Raw genomic sequence first — 18019 nt, 5'->3', positions numbered from 1 at the left:
GCATGGAATTTTGCTTTTTCTCAGTTTTCTGGTGGAGTAGCCTGAGCTAAAAAGTAATGCACCATACCGATTAATAACGATCCTCTCATTCTCAATGTAGATCTTTCCTACCAACTGGTAGTTCTTAATACTGATTCATTTTGCTGCACTAAAACTTGTATTAAGATGAATGGCTCACCTTCCCTTCCTCCATTTTACTCAACATGCCAGGATAAATTCTGTGGATAGTACCCTTACGTATTTAAGCATTTCATTTGTTTCAGAAAGCATCCTAGCTTCCAATCATTTTTCCATTATTTGGAAATTGGATTTCAAAACTTTCAATCCAGCACAGTAATTTCATCACTTTTCTAATTTGTCTGGCATTTTCCCCAGCACTGAATCAAATGGATAAACCACTAATCATGAAAGGACTAACTCTACAATAAAGCAATAAAATACTTAAATTGAGATACATTGTGGAAAGCTGTCTTGACAGACCTCAACAACTTTATTATCGTTGAAGAAATCTAATTCTCAAAAAGCTGAGGCTCATCAGAGCTGTGTGAAATTTAGTTATTATTAGTTGATTAATAGTTTTATATTAATTCTGACCTACTTAGACGTCCAACCTTCAATTGCAGGGCAAAATAGACTCCTTTAATACTTAGAACAAACAGAACTGCCTTATTGGGATTTTTAGCTCTTCCTAACTATCAGAGGGAAGTGTGGGATTTTTCCTTGGGTTGCACTTGGTCTTTGTGAATGTCTACTTTGTTATGCATGATCAGAAGGGCATTTAAAATTTCTATCATCTTTAATGGATAATTATCACTAGCTCCACAAGAGAATTTTATATTTCTAAACCAGAAAACTATTCTAAAAGAAGGCAGTTAACATAAGGAAGACTGTGGAGCCAACAAAAGACCCCAGAAAAAATCTAAGTTTAAAAGGATATGTCTATTTCAGTGCCTGACAACTACTGCTACAGCTTTTGTGCAAGATTTCTACATCCAAACATCTGCATATCTATCTCATTATACTCTTCCCTCTGCAGCTTACTTACCATTTCTTTTTCCCAAGGTCTCTCGGAAGCATGGGATAACCAAAAATTGTTGGGCATTTTTCTTTTTATTAGACGTCAGAACAAGTTATCATTTTCCAGTTTGCTCACATATTCATGCCCTAAAGATATCATAACTTGAAATAATAAAGTAAGGATTCAGTAGTATGTTGCATTTGGGATCTTTCTGTTTTGCTGGGGGAGAATTATTATCTCATTTAAAAGTCTGTGGATTTTTCACTTTTATTAAGCTAATATTATAATACTTATTACACACACATGCATAAAAATTGATGGAATTATACAATAATACAATCATTGTCAAATGCATCTGTGTAAACTGGAAAATATTTCCAAATATCTTAGCAATTAGTCTGTGGCAATAAATACAGTACAGAGCTTTAGAGATGTATAATACGGCTTCAGAATGGTAAGATCCCAGAGACTTTTCTATCAAACTGTAGGCTGTCTCAGACAAAAATATCCTAAACCCCCCCACAGATTTGTGCCATAATAAAATATTGTGCTATCACAAACTAATACAAAGTACCAACTACGTGCAGAAGCAACACATGCATTTTACGCTTCTTTGTATTACTTAGAATGACATCCTGATGCTATCATTTAGCTCATCATGACATTCCATCAATCAAACCCCTTTTTTAATTATACGCCATTCTGCTTTTTCTCTCAGAGCAAACACAGAGGACATGCAGCGATTTATTCCAATTAAACTACGTACTTTAAAGAATTAAAAATAGGTTGGGAATCACTTTTAAATCAGCTATCAGTCTGTCAATTAATGTTCTGAACCCCTGCTACTGACCCAGTACAGTACAAGCTGTTATTATGCACTGTCCTACATATCATCTGTTCTCTGTGCTGGTCTGTTCCAGAAAGACAGACAGCTGCAACAGTATATCCCTGCTCAACCTGAGGACCATCTGACTTTAATTGTAGCACGCAGCTTGATGTGGGTCTGGTTATGAGAAGCCAAAGTATCACACTGTAATAATCTGGAAAAGCAGAAACCTGCCAACACAAGGCTGCAAAAGGCAGCTTGGGCTGTCTGGCTGGCTGACGGGCTGCAGGAAATATGATTAATGGGCAAGGTATAATGATATCAGGAACCCGATTAGCACCACAAAAAGGTCACAGATCAAAGCAGTATGCCTTTCATGAGCTCCAATCATTATATAAGATCTGTAAACCAAAATGCAAAGGGAAAAAATACCTCTGTGTGATAGCTTACAAAATCAGCACTTAAAGTACTATAATCACTATGTTGTCTGAACCAGGAAGCAGTAAGGAAGTATTAACTGGATGAATCAGCCACACTGTAGCAAGCTTTTTTCGATAGTGAAGAACTGAGCTTTAAGCATCCTCCTAAACACACCTACTCAAAAATAAAACAATGCTGACTTGATGCTGATGGTATCCAATCCACTAAGTATTAATAAGAAAAAGCAATTTAATGTTTGCATGTAATTTTCTCAGTTTTATTCCCCTGCAAAAATGGCAGATTACAGAAGGCATCATCCATACCACCATTAACAGGACCAGCACCACCATGATAAGGTTAACTATGGCACACAGAGCAGTTAACACAAATCACTGGCTTAATCACAGAGGTTTAAATTTAATGCTACCAGACTGACCAAAACTTGGTATCTGAATTATAGTAACAGTATCAGGGACATAGTGTCACCAAAAGGGATGACATCTGACACTTTGATATACTGTCACTTGGTAAATTATTTCTTACTTTTGTAATCAACTTAAGGCTTGAAAAGCCTTAAAAAGGCTCTGCCCAATTATCTGATACTTGAAAATTGCATGTTCCTGTAGATGTTGGTTCTGAGAATACAGCACAAGTGAGAGATATCAAAGAAAGAGGCAAGAAAGGCAGACACTAGTAGCAAAGGCTTTGGGAAATGGTGGCAGAATGAGGGAAGGGTAGGGCCGAGCATAAAGAGAGGTGAGGGTGAGAAAAAACTGGCACCACTGCTAGAAATGAGGAAAAGAAAATTAAGAGCTAAAATCTCAGAAGAGGAGGAAGCAGGAGATAGAGAATAACTTCACAGTGGGGAAAGCCAGATCCGTAATTAACAGAATGAGAACTATATTTTATGCAAAAGCTAAAATACCACAGTTGTGAGAGATCAAGGCCACATGATGCCTTTGACAAGTCTGCTTAAGAACTCAGCTTTTAATTTCTCGGGTTATCCTGAATCACCAACACATGCCAAGCTCAAGAAGGTGTCAGGCTTCCTCCCTAACCTACTACCTATCAGCACAACTGTAAGATCAAAGTTGTGTTTGAACATGGCTTGCCAAGTAGTCCTGCTAAATGTTAGTGCATTTCATACCTTGTTTAAAAAAAATTTGCACATACTTCTATATGAAGCAAACCACTAAATTCACCTAACTTAATCTGGGATTGTAATGGTGCACCTTACAACTGCCTGCAGAAACCTAGGCCAAATAACATTTCTGAAAACGATGGCATCATATCACCAGTAAAAGTGCAGTGTAAAGCATTCTGATAACATAAATCACAGCTTTCTTCTGATGTGACTGTTCCGCAATTTTATGAATGTGAAGTCTGATGTTCTGCCAACAACAGAACTTTTTCAGTTCCCGTTTTCTCATTTAGGAATATCAGGACGTCTAAGCCTGATAGCTAAAAATTTTTTGAGAGCTTCCATGCCCTAATTCAGTATTTCCCTGTTAGCTGAGTACCACACGAAAAGTGCAGCCTCATTTTTCAAAATTCATTAAAGAAACTTCTCTAATTTATTTATTTTTGAGTGCCACTGATGCAGAATCCTTTTTTTTTTTTTTTTGAGAAAAGCCTAATGTAACAGCTTTGAGAATATGCTGAAGCACCAACAATGATACTGTAACATCTATTCTGTAATTCACTAAACTGCCCAGAGGGCACAGTGAAGACACACAGTGCTAACAACAGGATTTGCCATAACAGTGAAGAAAATAGTAATATAGGTTTAGAGAATGAAGGAGGCGAAGGAGAATTCAGTTTTATTTTCTTCTAAAAAACAGTCTGAAAAATATCAAAACAATGGAATAAATTGAAGAGGTGGCAGAAGATTTAAAATGAAACCTTTGTTCCTGAAGCATTCACTGATCTTTGGGAGTTAAATGAATAATGAAATTAAAATAACCCTAAAATTATATTTAAGTAATCAGAGTGACAGGTGTATTCATATGATTACACAAGTTTTTTCCAAGTCTTCTGTAAAGTGATTTTATTAGCTTTTTAGAACCCCAATAGCCGACATACAAATGAGATAAGATCTCCTGAGTATTTCAACCACACTCAAACTTTTTTGAGCAATACTATATGCCTTTTTTCTTCCTAAACTTGTACATCTAACATTTGCTCGGACAATTTCAGCCATAGTCCTAAATAAACAATAAATAGCTATATATTGCAAGGAAAGATCCAAACTATTCCAGCAGAATCTCGCAAGACAAATGTTACTTGACAGACAATAGAAGATAGACATCTTACCAGTCTGTTTATGCGAACAAATTCTTCTGGGGTTTTGGCCCATGGTGGAAGTTCAACATCAGACACAACTGTTCCATCATCCATCACTCCCAGATTGTAATTGTTGCTGTTGACAAATATCTCTGGGAGGTAATAGAATTCAGGAATCAATTCCTGTAGATAAATGAAAAACAATGCCATGTTATAAATTCTGTCAGAAGATGCATTTTGTCATGTTAAAAAAATAATTATTAGAATGGCATTAGGCAAAGAGAATATACAAAATCCTCCCACAGACATCCTCCTCACCTCCCAGACGACAGAAATCCCCTCTTTCATACTTTCTAAAATTTAAGCGTTTAGATATGATAAATCCTTACCCTGCTTGTAACACAGCAAAGAACTAAGACACAACAGGCTATAAACCAAAAAAAGTCAGAATATTGCTTTTGATTGCATATTATGCACAGAGAAACTTATAAAGCTAAAGTAATGAATATAACATGGTACAAATAATATCTGGTGGAAAAGAACAGCCCAAGGACGTCTAGAAGTTGGGGGAAACTACTTTCACATTTTAATACAATCCACATCTTAAAGTGCTGATCTAATTACAGTCTACAGTTGTGAAAGTAGTGCCATATATATTAATTACAAGGATGTAAAACTCTGTTATATTCTTATTCTCTCTAACACAAAGGGTCTAAGAACATAATGTTTAGGCTATTATCTAAGACCATTCAATACCTGGAATAATTTTTTGCAAATTCTAAAATACCTGGAGTTACATTGCATGCTCAGAAAAAATAAATAAATAACAAACACACATAGCCAAAGCTGAATCAAACAAATCAATATTTTTCTTTCATGAAAAGGTCATTAACTTAATTATGTGTCTAGTCTATAATTACAGGGAAGAACTGTGGATAATTTCTCTTCTTCACACATACACACACAGAAGAGGAAAAAAAGAAGGAATTCCACATGTTTACAAGGTCTGTGTACGCACTAAATTCCCTGTCAGGATCATCGCTGCTTTAAACACATGTCGTCTATAGACCTGTGCTGAACAGGATGGGACCGTGGCATTTAACACCTCCACGGCTACCCCACTATGGCATTTCTGCAGGCAGAACCTGCTATGCTAAACACAGTTGAGTTAAAAATGCAAGCACACACAGCAAAGGAGTTGTAACTTCCAAGTCACATGAGAAAAAACAAGTAACACTAATGGCTAAACGAAGAGGTTTTTTTAAAGCAGAAAACAGAACATTCTAGTGCAGAATTGAGCAAAACATGCTAGGAAGTAAAATTAATCTCAAAACTATATGGATTTTCTTCTGGATAAGTGGAGTGTTTCCCCGTTTTGTAAACAGACATGCAACTATTTCTGTGGAACTTGATGTTGAGACTTAAATACACCTGATAAACCTGGCAATCTGACGGATTTAGAAAAACTGAGCCACTAAATTAGAGAATTTACTTCCTTTGTAAATAAAGGAACAATACGTGTAATTGCTTCAGGAAGTGTATTTTGTAGCAAATGACTGGTGTAAAATTGGGTTTCCATACAGCAAGCGCGAACTGCATGGCACTTAAGTAGAAAAAAATCAGTGCCCCACTGGCTTTGTCTACAGTGGGTGTAGTATGTAGCTATGTCAGAAGCTCAGTAGATCAGATCTGAAACCCAGTCTTGACATGGGTCAATGGATCAGTGGTCCCCCAGATAGCCCCTGAGGGCCAGTTATGGCATGAGGAGCTTTCCAAATGGCTGAGTGCAATACCGAGGTCATCAGATTGTGGACAAGGTCAATCTGAAGTAGCCAGGGCAAAGACAGGAAAGATCAAACAGGAATTAAGCTATTATCACCTCCATCCTTGTGTGAAACACTGCTTGGCTTTGAATTGTGCATCTTTTTGTTTACAGCCACCTTAATTAACTAGGCAGGGTAAAAACATGCTTCTGTACCAAATGCTTGACAAATACTTGATAAAAAGAGATCTGAAACTATTTAATTGGGAAAGAGAAAGAACAGGAACATAGCAGGGATAAACATTTGTAGAAAAGAAAGTACTCTTACCACTGAAGTTTCTGTAGTTTTTACCATCACAGACAGAAACAATGAAAAAGCAGAGACACTGGACCATTAATTCAATAACAGCATGCACCACAAATATGAAATCATACCATGATTCTGAATACTTAAAACATAAGCTCATTACATATGTTACTGATGTTTTTTTTTATTTTTTATATATATCTGTACAGCTATTCATTAGTTTCTTTCAAGATCAGAAAACATTTGGCTTTCTAGAACACATTTTTTTCATTAGGTTACAGAGAAACGATATGCAGCCTGGAAACTTAAGAAATATCAGTAACTTCTGTTAGTTTGACTATTAGAAACTTTTCGTAAAATGTTATTTTATTACTCCAGAAATGAGTTCTCAGAAAGCTTTCCAATGTCACCATAACAACCCATTTTTACAAAAGGAGCTTCTTTATGATCTGCTTTTCTTATCTTGACCATGTGCTAGCACATATGGGCAAAAGGAGTGCAAACAGATACGCCGGTCTGTTCTGAGTAGTATCTAGCACCAGTAGTAGTGCCTGGCTTTATATGGGTAAAAATAACATTAGTTAAAGGCCAACAGTTTTTCCTAAAATGAGTGAATGAACCTGATTAAAAAAATATTTCTTTTTTATCGAGTTTATGAATATTCTTTACGTATTTGGTAACTGAAGTCTCTACCAAACCTCAACTTTACTTGTGGGGTGTTCTCTTTTTTTCTTAACATACTCACTACATGCACAGACTGACACTAAGACAGGGGATTCTGACTCAAATGTGTAACTCCAATACTAATGGAACTTTTTGGACACCTGAGAATGTTACAAAGATTGGGTTTGGGTTTGGAGTTACCTAGTTGGCTTCATACAAATACTACATGAAGAGCAGGACCAGCCTTGAGGGGTGAGAATGAAAGCCTATTTAGTACCTCACCTGGAACAGTGACAAGGACTGGAAGACTAAGACAGGGCAAATACAGTCTTTCCACAGATACTCTCTCAGCTTCTTAAATGGTTTTGAACTAATCTGTGCTTCTGATTTTTAAAATCATTAATAATGGGTTCCAGTGTAGTTTTGTCTACAAAAGTTTTTCCTTTAGCTATTCTAAAACTGCTTCCTAACAGCTCCAGTGGATGGCTCTAGTACTCATACTGTAAAAACCTGTAAAATTAATTCCTTATCCACTGTTCTGTATGCCCTTTTGGGTACTATACACCTGTATTATCACATTCTTCCTCAGTGATCTGTTTTTGCAAGGTAATGGACTCTAGTCCATTCAATCAAGTCTTGACTCAGTTTTGTTCTATCTGTAAGTCTTTCCTTTCAACTAACCTACTTTTTCTAATTCTACTGAATCCCTTCTGAAATTTTACACACTCAGCACATTTACAGAATTGTCCCCATTTGTTTATATGATTTCACAGAAAAAGTGAAAACATCTGTATGATTTGTTGAAGCTTTTGCTTTAGCACAACTGCATTGAAAATTAGTTTCAGAAATACCTCTGTTGGAATTTACAAGTTCTATACGGTAGAGACTGACAGCCTAATGATAAGCAATACTTCACTCTTCCTGCCGTGATTTTTATTTCATTACAACTGATGGAGCTCACAGTGAGTATTAATATGAATCTAACACACAGTATAGTGTTTTGGTTTTATTTTTTTTAATGAACTGCCAGATCAGGATTCTTACTAAAATGCTTAGAAAATTCTGTGTATAATTGAAATACAACTTTTCTCTAAAAAAAATTGCCTCTACCACATGTAAATAAGGATTCCTAAGGAAACTTCACTAAAAAGATTATTTTTACAAAAAAGTGGTAGCAAAAGAAGATCAATTTAACACCGGTAATTCAGTTTCATGTTTGCCACCACATATTAAAAAAGAATCTATACAAGATACTTTGTTTCTTTAACGTAATGAAATGTCATTTTATTCTTTTGTTTAGAAAATGACAAATGCATTTTGAAGCAGAGTTATGTGATCTGCAAAGACAGAGTGACACATCCTTAACCATATTAAAACATTTATAAGATACCAGATTCTCAAACTAAATTATTTGACAATCACATTAAGCAATATTAAGCCTATATATAACCTGTCAGCAGAATAATAAAAATGCATATTAGTAGTCTAGGTTTTTATTCATATTGCCACACTTTATTTCCTCTGTTAGGGGATTTAAACATAATTTGAAAAATATATACTGATATATTAAATTAATTCAAATTTCATTTTTTCATCCCACTTCAATGTAATCATTTTGATGACTGCGGGTAAGTACATTTTCTAAGTACCCATGAGTCCCTCTATCTGCTCTGTGTTATTTCTCACAGAACTTAGAAAGTGCCTTAAGACATTGCCTAAAATTCCCCCAACTTGTAAGAAAAAAAGAAATCTATACAAGATACTTAAGCAGGTTTTATATATAAATACTTAAGACAAATACACAGGTTTTCATTAAGATTCTAAATTGAATTAATGAAGAAATTTTTTTTTAAATTATCTTACACTTCTGTTAAAGCCCTATGAGATTATATTTAAAATGTTTCCTAGTTTAAGGAAAATATTAAAATAGTCAATAATTTACAATTAAGCAAAGAAAAATATAAAAAAAATCCAGATGTTTATTTCATAGATTAATGAAATATATGATAATCACAATTAGTATTCGATTCAATATTGATCAGTAAGTAGAATTTGCATCTTTAAGGCACTTTAAATCTTGTTAGTCAACACATGGATGATATATACACAAAATTATTTTACTTTTTACTGAGGATATATGTAAAAGTATGCAATGGTTATTTATTGATCCTATTTATACATTATGATTAATCTGACAGAGAAAGGGAAAAGTTGTACATTGTAACTACATTATTTTCCTTTCCTCCATTTTTTTTAACTTAATCGAGGTGAAAATTACTATATTGAATCAGAAAAAAAGTCTAGAAGAAACCTTGGGAGGTCACCTTGTCCACTTTTACAATCAAAGACAATTATAATCAGGTGTTCTTGAAAGATGTTTCTCTGCCTTGTTCCTTTAAAATTTTCAGTGATGGGAATTCCACAAACTGCTAGTATTAATCCATTCACACCACTAGGTCTTCCTACACATCTAGTCTGCTCTTGCTGTAGCTGGAGCCCATTCCTTGTCATATTCAGACTGCACACAAGCAGCAGTTGCCCCTTTTCAGGCATGAATGTAAACAAGCAGCCTTAACTCCATTCCCAACAGCACTTTCTAAAAACTATTCTCCTCCTGCACTAAGGACTGACAGCACATAGGCCAGTGCCAAGGGTGGCACAGCAGCACACGGGAACAAGAAGTATACAAGAGAATTCACCTCGATGTAAGAAAGAAATTATTTACACTGAGAATTACTGTTCACCGGAACAACCTCCCCAGGGATGTGGCAGAGTCCCCAGCACTCGAGGTTTTCAAGATGGGGCTGGAAAAGGTACTAGATAAAATCATCTAGGACTCCCTGAAAAAAAGTTGGACCAGATGATTTTTCCAGGTGCCTTCAGCTGAGGTTGTTCTATAATTCCATAAAATGAAGTGCACTGTGCCTACCAGCCAAAATCCCCAGCAAGGTAAAAGCATTACAACTGACACTGCCAAAGCACTCTATGTTTCTGTCCTTGTTTTTCTTTTCTCCAAAGTAAACAACCTAAAATCTTCAACTTTATATCACTGGTCTCATTTTCTAGACCTCTGGTTATTCTCCTTTGGACTTCAGCAAATTTGTCCGTAACTTACTTGACATTTACTATTTCAACAGTTACACAAAAAGTTTGGAACAAATATTAAAAGTATTTGTTTCCTTTTCAACAGAATTATGGCTGGGTATAAAAGAAGTAACCACAGATATTGGATGGAACGTTCTTATCCATACACCCAGATGTCAATACTTTTAACAACTGCAATTCCCACAGATTACCATATACAGATCTGACTGAATTTAGAATTATTATTTTTTCTCAGAGAACTATGTTCCTCTTACGGATCTTGGCACAATTTTACAGAAAAACAAATATTTCATGAAAACCAAAGATCTGCATTGTAAATATGTTAAAAGTTTTGTTACAACACACACAGAGTTTATATTAAAAATCTGAATTACTATGTACCGGCTTCTGACTTTTGCTAGTTATTGCTCTTGGACATCTTTGACCTTGCTAGTAATATGACATGCAATTTCTCCTACACAAAAATAATATTGTCAGTTTGGCAACAACTTCATTCTTTGTAAATTATGAAACTCCCATCTATTTGATGGAGAAGTATAAAACAACTCAAAGCAAATGCAGAAAAGCTTATAAAGTTACAGGGTGTCTTGAGCACGTGTATGTTAGGCAGCCTGTTTCAATAAGCATGAGTTGCCATTTAGCAGAGGTTCAACCTTAATACGTATTTTAAAGAAAGTAATGAAATTTGTCATCCTCCAGTTTCTGAATGTTCCAGCAGATTGGAACTATAGAGTTTCTTGCCTCTAGTACCAAGGTTTAAACACATTGTTTAAAATGTCTTTCAATCAGTCTTACTCAATGCTGCAGCTCACATGTTCTCATTGGCCTATTTACAGCAAACTCCATTTCCTCCAAAAACACCTAAAGTTTCTCGGTCAATTTTAGCCAAATTTTACAGCAGGTTATAAAGGTAACTAAGTTCCCACAAGTTTAAAGCACAGTAAGCAGGCCCTTCCCATGACACTCCTGAAGAATCTTGGTGAAACCCATTCTCCTCCAATCTCCTCAGTGTTTATCTACTCCTGATACCCACTTTATAATACCAGTACACACCCAGAAGCCCAAGACAATCTATACATTATAACAGACATTGTTTAATACCTTTACAAGTCAAAAAAACTTTAAACAGGAAGTTTGATTTAAAGAAAAAATGTCCAAAATAATGTGATGCTAATGAGTTTTATAATAGAGCTAACTTGCCAAAACAGCATTACTGTACCTAAAAATTAAACTGTTAGGTTATATTATGAGAACCTCAAGACAAGAGAAAGGTTTGCAACTTGCCAAACATACCTGTATGAGATATCAGTTTAGCTATTCAATACCATGATAACCAGCCTCACAATAGCTATCACTGATATGCGTTCTATCATAAGAAATTAGTACCCATTTTATGATAGAACAATCTAGAACAGCATAAGTGGATTTTACTAATGCTTTCTGTGAGTTTATGGTTTTCTAGCATCTCCTTTTGAACAAAACTAATCAAATGCACCAAAAACCCCCTCCAACCCATAAGCACATGAAAAAAGAACACACACAAAGCAGCAGAGCAAAAGGCATGAAGAACAGTAGATAACTCTGTATTAATAACTGTAACTTGGTTAAAAATGGTAAAAAATCAATCACATTAAGCCAATCTAGTTTTCTTTTCAAAGTCAACTGCAATAGTTGATGGTGAGAGAAAAATGGGTAAGTGTCGTGGTTTAAACCCAGTCAGGTAACTCGTTCGCTCACTTCCAGTGAGTGGTGCCGAGCTGACAACAATCGAGGTCGAGGTCCGTGTCCGTCTCCCCCCCCCCCCACAGCTCTCCCCTTCCCCGCTCCCGGAGGAACGGGGAGGAGGATCGAGAGAGTGCAACTCCTACGGGTTGAGACAAGAACAGTCCAGCAACAAATCACCACCGCTACTATCAGCTAAAACAATGATAAGGGAAAATAACAAGGGAAGAGAATACGATACCACCGGCCAAGAAAGCGAGTTCCACCCGGAAGCCCCTGTCCTTCCGGATAACTCCCAGTTACCCCCCACCCCGGGCATGACGTGCTGTGGTATGGAATACCTCCCCGGCTAGCCCAGGTCAGGCGCCCTGTCTCTGCTTCCTCACAGCTTCCCCTCCTCCCTGGCAGAGCATGAGCCTCACAGAGTCCTTGGTCAGGGTAAACATCACTTAGCAACAACCGAAAACATCGGCTTCACCAACGCTGTTCTCAAACTAGAAGTCAAAACACAGCACTGCACCAGTTAACACAAAGGAAAAAAACATGACTGCTACTGCTGAACCCAGGACAGTAAGGTGCTGCTTCACTTTTGAGAAAGACCAGTGAGACTGTCTCAGCCTCCCATGACACTCTTATAAACAAAGTAGAGAAATGGAGATTAGATTAGGTTACAATAATGTAGGAGTACCCAAGCTGGAAATCCATATTCCAAGAGCAGCTATCAATAGCTCACTGTCAAACTGTGAAGACTTGGTAATGGGGTCTACCATGTTCCTAATACCAGTCAATAATCTTATTAATGACCTGGCATAGAAGGTGCAGTAACAAAATTTCAGATGACATTAAGAACATAAGAAAATTTCAAACAATATCGAAAAACTGTATATATAGTATTTAAATAAATAAATCCGCAGAGCACTACACTTGGAAAAGAGAAAACACATGCAAAGAGCCACCTTGGTAACCATTAATATAATGATAAATAAATTTATCGCAATAGGTTAGCTATCAAACCAGAAATAATACCTGCTTCTGAACAAGTATGTGTAAATCTACTCAATCATCAAATTAAAACAGCAACACGCAAGGGCAGACCTAACTTCCAGATTTTGGAATTTAATCAAAGCCCCACACTATTTTTCTGTTAAACAGTGACAGGCTATCTATGTTTGCTTTTTATACAGTATTAACAAAACTAACCAGGGCTGTTTGCACTAATAATGTAAATCAAGAAGTAACTATACGAGTTAATGGTCATGCCTGTCTAGTACTTTAAAGGTACTAAGTGGTACTCTCACAGAATTGAAATACATTTAATATTCTTCATTGCAGAAGATTCACTTTAAGAAACACATGGTTAATAACTGAAAGGCAACAGTTAATTAGTAAATAAAAATGTCAGAGTAATAGTGAGAAACTAGAAAGCTTCCAAAGGATTTCAATTTGCATTCCTTAAAGAAATGGATGGGGACAATGAGGAAATTAAATTTTATGCAACATACCACCTCTTGAAATCAAAATTTGAAAAGTTCAACCAAAGGTTATACTACAGGGCAGCATTAGTTTCCTGCTTTGATCATCGATTCAAGACTTTCACAGGATATTGACATAGATTGGTTGTGACCACACATATGCTTTAGCTTTCTCTGTTGAAGTGATACCAGCCAACAAGAGTTGCTTCCACAGCTAGCTCATGTTAGTCCTTGTTGTAATATATGATGCCTCCAACTAAGTTTAACAATAATCTTAGGACAGTGACCATCAATTACTAACTTCATTCTCTTCAAGCAAGAAGCAAAGAGAACCAGTTTCCTGTGATCAGCCCAATGGTTCTGAAAAATCCACTTTTTCTTTTTTTTTTTTTTAGCTGGAATAGGAGTAAGTCCTTCATTTTTCCTTTCTGCCCCCTACTCCCCATGCATCAAAATACAATTCTATTCACTTTGGCCTGCCACTATCAAGGTCTTACAAATGGCTTCACGAATCTTTTGCATTTCTATAAATCAATGCATTAAACTGTCAGGTTTTCATCAGTTACAGAAGTATCAACAGGAATCCAGACAGCTGATGGTCAAAATCCTTAACATTATTTAATCAGCCAGAATAGTTGACTACATTTATGTTCCCAATTCAATCTATCTCAAATCCTTAACTAACTACTGGCTCATAGAATGAATCATAGAAACATAGAATAGTTAGGGTTGGAAAGGACCTTAAGATCATCTAGCTCCAATGCCCCTGCCATGGGCAGAGACACCACACACTAAACCTTGCCACCCAAGACTCCATCCAACCTGTCCTTAAAAAGACTTGCCCTGGGTTCAGCAGTAGCAGTCATTTTTCTCCTTCTTAGAAGCTGGTGCAGCGTTGTGGTTTTGACTTTCAGCCTGGGAACAGCGCTGATAACACCGATGCTTCTAGTTGCTGGTCAGAATCTTTACTCTGACCAAGGACTTTGTGAGTCTCATGCTTCCCAGGGAGGAAGGAAAGCTGGGAGGAAGCAGAGACAGGACACCTGACCCAAACTAACCAAAGAGGTATTCCATACCACAGCACGTCATGCCCAGTATGTAAACTGGGGGCAGTTACCCAGAAGGGCTAGATCACTGCTCGGTCAGGCTTTGAATGGCCTTTGGGTACCCTTGAGACCTGCCTGCTGATTGTGATGGGGATCAGCATGTTGGCACACATACAGAGTGTGTTTTACCCATGACCATTTCATCTGATCTCAAAAGTTAAGGAGTCATGTTTGGGTCTTGTCTAGGGTCAGATGACAATATAGGAGGACCAAGAGATTTTCCCCAAGCCTAGACAGTCATGAGTGGCAGGGTGTGGGGGACAGTATGGGCAAGTATCTAGTCCACTGGGCCCCTCCAGTGCTTTGGAAGCATCGGAGATGGAAGGCAGCTGTATGGAGTCCCCAGCGACAAGTTGCAGAAATTGCTGAAGGGGAGGGCGAATTATTTTGAGCCTGGTGGGCCCATGATACTTCAGGCCATCAGGGCAGAGATGCAACATAGAGATGGACTCATGATCGAGGGGTGGACTTAGCAATGGACACTATTTCCCAGGTTATTCAAGAGTGTGAACACTGCACACAGCCTCTCCTGCTCTGAAAAACTGTTAAAAGAGATGGAGCCCGACATCATGGACCCAATGGACTCAGAAGCTTTATAGGGATTGGTCCATGATCTCTCTCTCTCTTGGCGTGGATGCATACGTATGTATATATATGAGAAAAGAGTGATGGTATATTGAAAATGTGGGATTTGAGCACGATGTGAATGGTACGGAATAAGGGGTGGATACTGTCCTGGGTTCAGCAGTAGCAGTCATTTTTCTCCTTCTTAGTAGCTGGTGCAGTGCTGTGGTTTTGACTTTCAGCCTGGGAACAGCGCTGACAACACTGATGTTTTTAATTGTTGCTCAGTAATGTTTACTCTGACCAAGGACTTTGTGAGTCTCATGCTCTGCCAGGGAGGACAGGAAGCCAGGAGGAAGCAAAGACAGGACACCTGACCCAAACTAGCCAGAGATGTATTCCATACCACAGCACGTCATGCCCGGTATGTAAACTGGGGGCAGTTACCCAGAAGGGCTAGTTCACTCCTCGGGTCGGGCTGGGTATCAGTCAGCAGGTGGTGAGTGGCTGTATTCTCTTCCTTTGTTATTTCCCTTATCATTATTATTACTGGTGGTAGCAGCAGTGGTTTTGTGTTATACCTTAGTTACTGGACTGCTCTTATCTCAGCCTGTGGGAGTTACATTCTTTTGATTCTCCTCCCCATCCCTCCGGGAGTGGGGGGAGGAAGGAGGGGGAGTGAGTGAGGGCTGCATGGCTGAATTGACAGGCTGGGCTTAAACCGTGACAGACTGATTTTCCAGCATCAAGTTCTTCTAGCACATTTCCATATAAGATGGCTAAAATATACATTGTTTTTTCCGTCTATTGAAAAAGAAGTGGATACAAACTAGACAGCTTCTCTATACACCATTTCTTTATTAATGTACAATCTAGAAATGTTAAGAACTCCAGGCTCTCTTTCCTTTAATTTCATAGACATCACCTCTTTGACTAATTCTCTTTCCTAATTCTTTCAATGTGTCCTAGGAAATCCTACCTCACCCTCTTTCTGGCTGCTCATCCAGCTGCATGAACAGACTCTTCTAGTCAATCTTAGCACTCATTCAGATTCTTCATAGCAGTATAATGTAGTTCATGGCAATTCACAGCCTCAGAAAACTGCAAGCAACTTCAAGAGGCCACCCATAACAGTAGGGATGCCTCTACAGGTAGAACCATCTTGCACGTACATAATTTCCAAGAAATATCTAAACATTTCTGACATACATACACCCCCCACCCCCAGGGGGAAGCATTCGGTGATTCAATTTTTTCTGTTAGAAGGTGACTTTCACATCTAATCCAAATCTCCCTGATATTTAAATCCATTAATTCTTACTCTATCCAGCATGGGCAGCACAGATTTTTCCTTCCTTTCTTGCAGCAGCCCTAAGTAGAAGAGTCCTAGGTTTCTCCTCAATCTCCTCTTCTTTAGAAGAAAAACAGGCAGAGATACTCTAGCTTTCATTGCATTTTAATTTCAAGACCTTGCATTGCTATCATTGTTTCAGTGTGGATTTTCTCCCACTGAACGTAATACTCCAGCTAAGGCCTTATCAAAGCTGGGAAAAGCTGAAGATGTATTTCATATATTTTGAAAGTCATACTGTGTCCTGTTCATGTATCTTCTGCAAAACATTACTCACCTTTTGTTACACTACAATATTGTTAATTCACACAGGTGATGAACTACCACCCTACTGCTGTTTTTTGATTTGTACTGGGTTTTTTTCTGCACAGCAGATTGTTACCTGTGTTATATTTTTACCCAACCATATGAGAATCTGCATGAAAATTACAATTTCATTGTCCCTAATAAAATTTATCTAACACTTTTGTCTAATAATTTTTCCCTTCTGCAAGAAATACTTCCAATTCCGCTACATTTCCAGTACCTTCCAATCCAAGATCAATGGAAATTGAGGCCTAACCTGTTATTATCAGGAATTGCACTCAATACATCTTTGAATTTTAATAATGAACCACTGGCAACTATTCTCCAGATACAGTGGATTCTTTTAGACCAAGTTTTCCCACCTTTCTCATGAGACAATTTCAGAAACTAAGATAATTGTCTGCTGCTTCTCTGCTTACAAGGTCTGTTAACTTTTCCATCAGAAGCTGTGACTGCTTTGACATAATCTCTTCTTGATAAACACGTGTTTGATTTGCTTGTCTCTTTGCTATCCTCTTGGCACTCAAACATAATCTAATTATTTGCACAAGTATTTTTCTGCGAATTGCAGTTAAACTCACCTCATAAATAAATACTTGATTTGCCCAACACTGCTACCTTTCTTCTCCTCCCTTTCTCAAAAAAAAAAAAAAAAAGAAAAAGGCACTCTGAAACATTGCCTGCCAGTCCTGTAGATACAAAAGAATGAAGTTCATAATGACCAGCAAATTCCAAAAAATCTAACGTGCTTGTATTTTCTAATCTGTTCTTTCCCAATTTGCTATAGACCTTTTGTATTTTTATAAGTGGTCTTAATTTCAGTAGTCACTGGTTGCCATTGATTGGTGGTGGGGACTCATGGATGCAAGAAAGACATTACTTTTTCAGCACCATCAGTTGACAATTTCCTCCTTCCATTTAATGTGCAGATCAATTTTTCCTTAATTTTCTCCTACGTATATAGTCATAGAATGATTACTTATGTCTCTTGCTAGTTGCATGACATTCTTGAGTTAGCCTCTGATTTTCTTCACACTTTTCCATCCTTCCTTCCATTAAAAATACAATTCTACTACTACTTTTTGATCTTAGATTCGAGGCCAATACAGCTTTC

General features: G+C 37.3%; 1 protein-coding gene across 1 annotated transcript in view; it reads right to left on the bottom strand.

The window, feature by feature from the left end:
* LRBA (LPS responsive beige-like anchor protein) overlaps positions 1–18019 on the bottom strand; it is a 401040-nt gene that overhangs the window by 90670 nt on the left and 292351 nt on the right. Inside the window, exon 47 of the mRNA XM_061440892.1 lies at positions 4578–4730. Coding sequence (XP_061296876.1) covers positions 4578–4730 — 153 coding nt within the window. The remainder of the gene's footprint in view (positions 1–4577; positions 4731–18019) is intronic.

This window comes from Pezoporus flaviventris, unplaced genomic scaffold (genome assembly GCF_033815535.1).
Source record: "Pezoporus flaviventris isolate CSIRO_AGI_PZ_B2104156 unplaced genomic scaffold, CSIRO_AGI_Pfla_v1 ptg000002l, whole genome shotgun sequence".
NCBI classification, from domain to species: domain Eukaryota; kingdom Metazoa; phylum Chordata; class Aves; order Psittaciformes; family Psittacidae; genus Pezoporus; species Pezoporus flaviventris.
The sequence above is the reverse complement of the archived record's forward strand: the minus strand, read 5'-3'. Positions and strand labels throughout refer to the sequence as shown.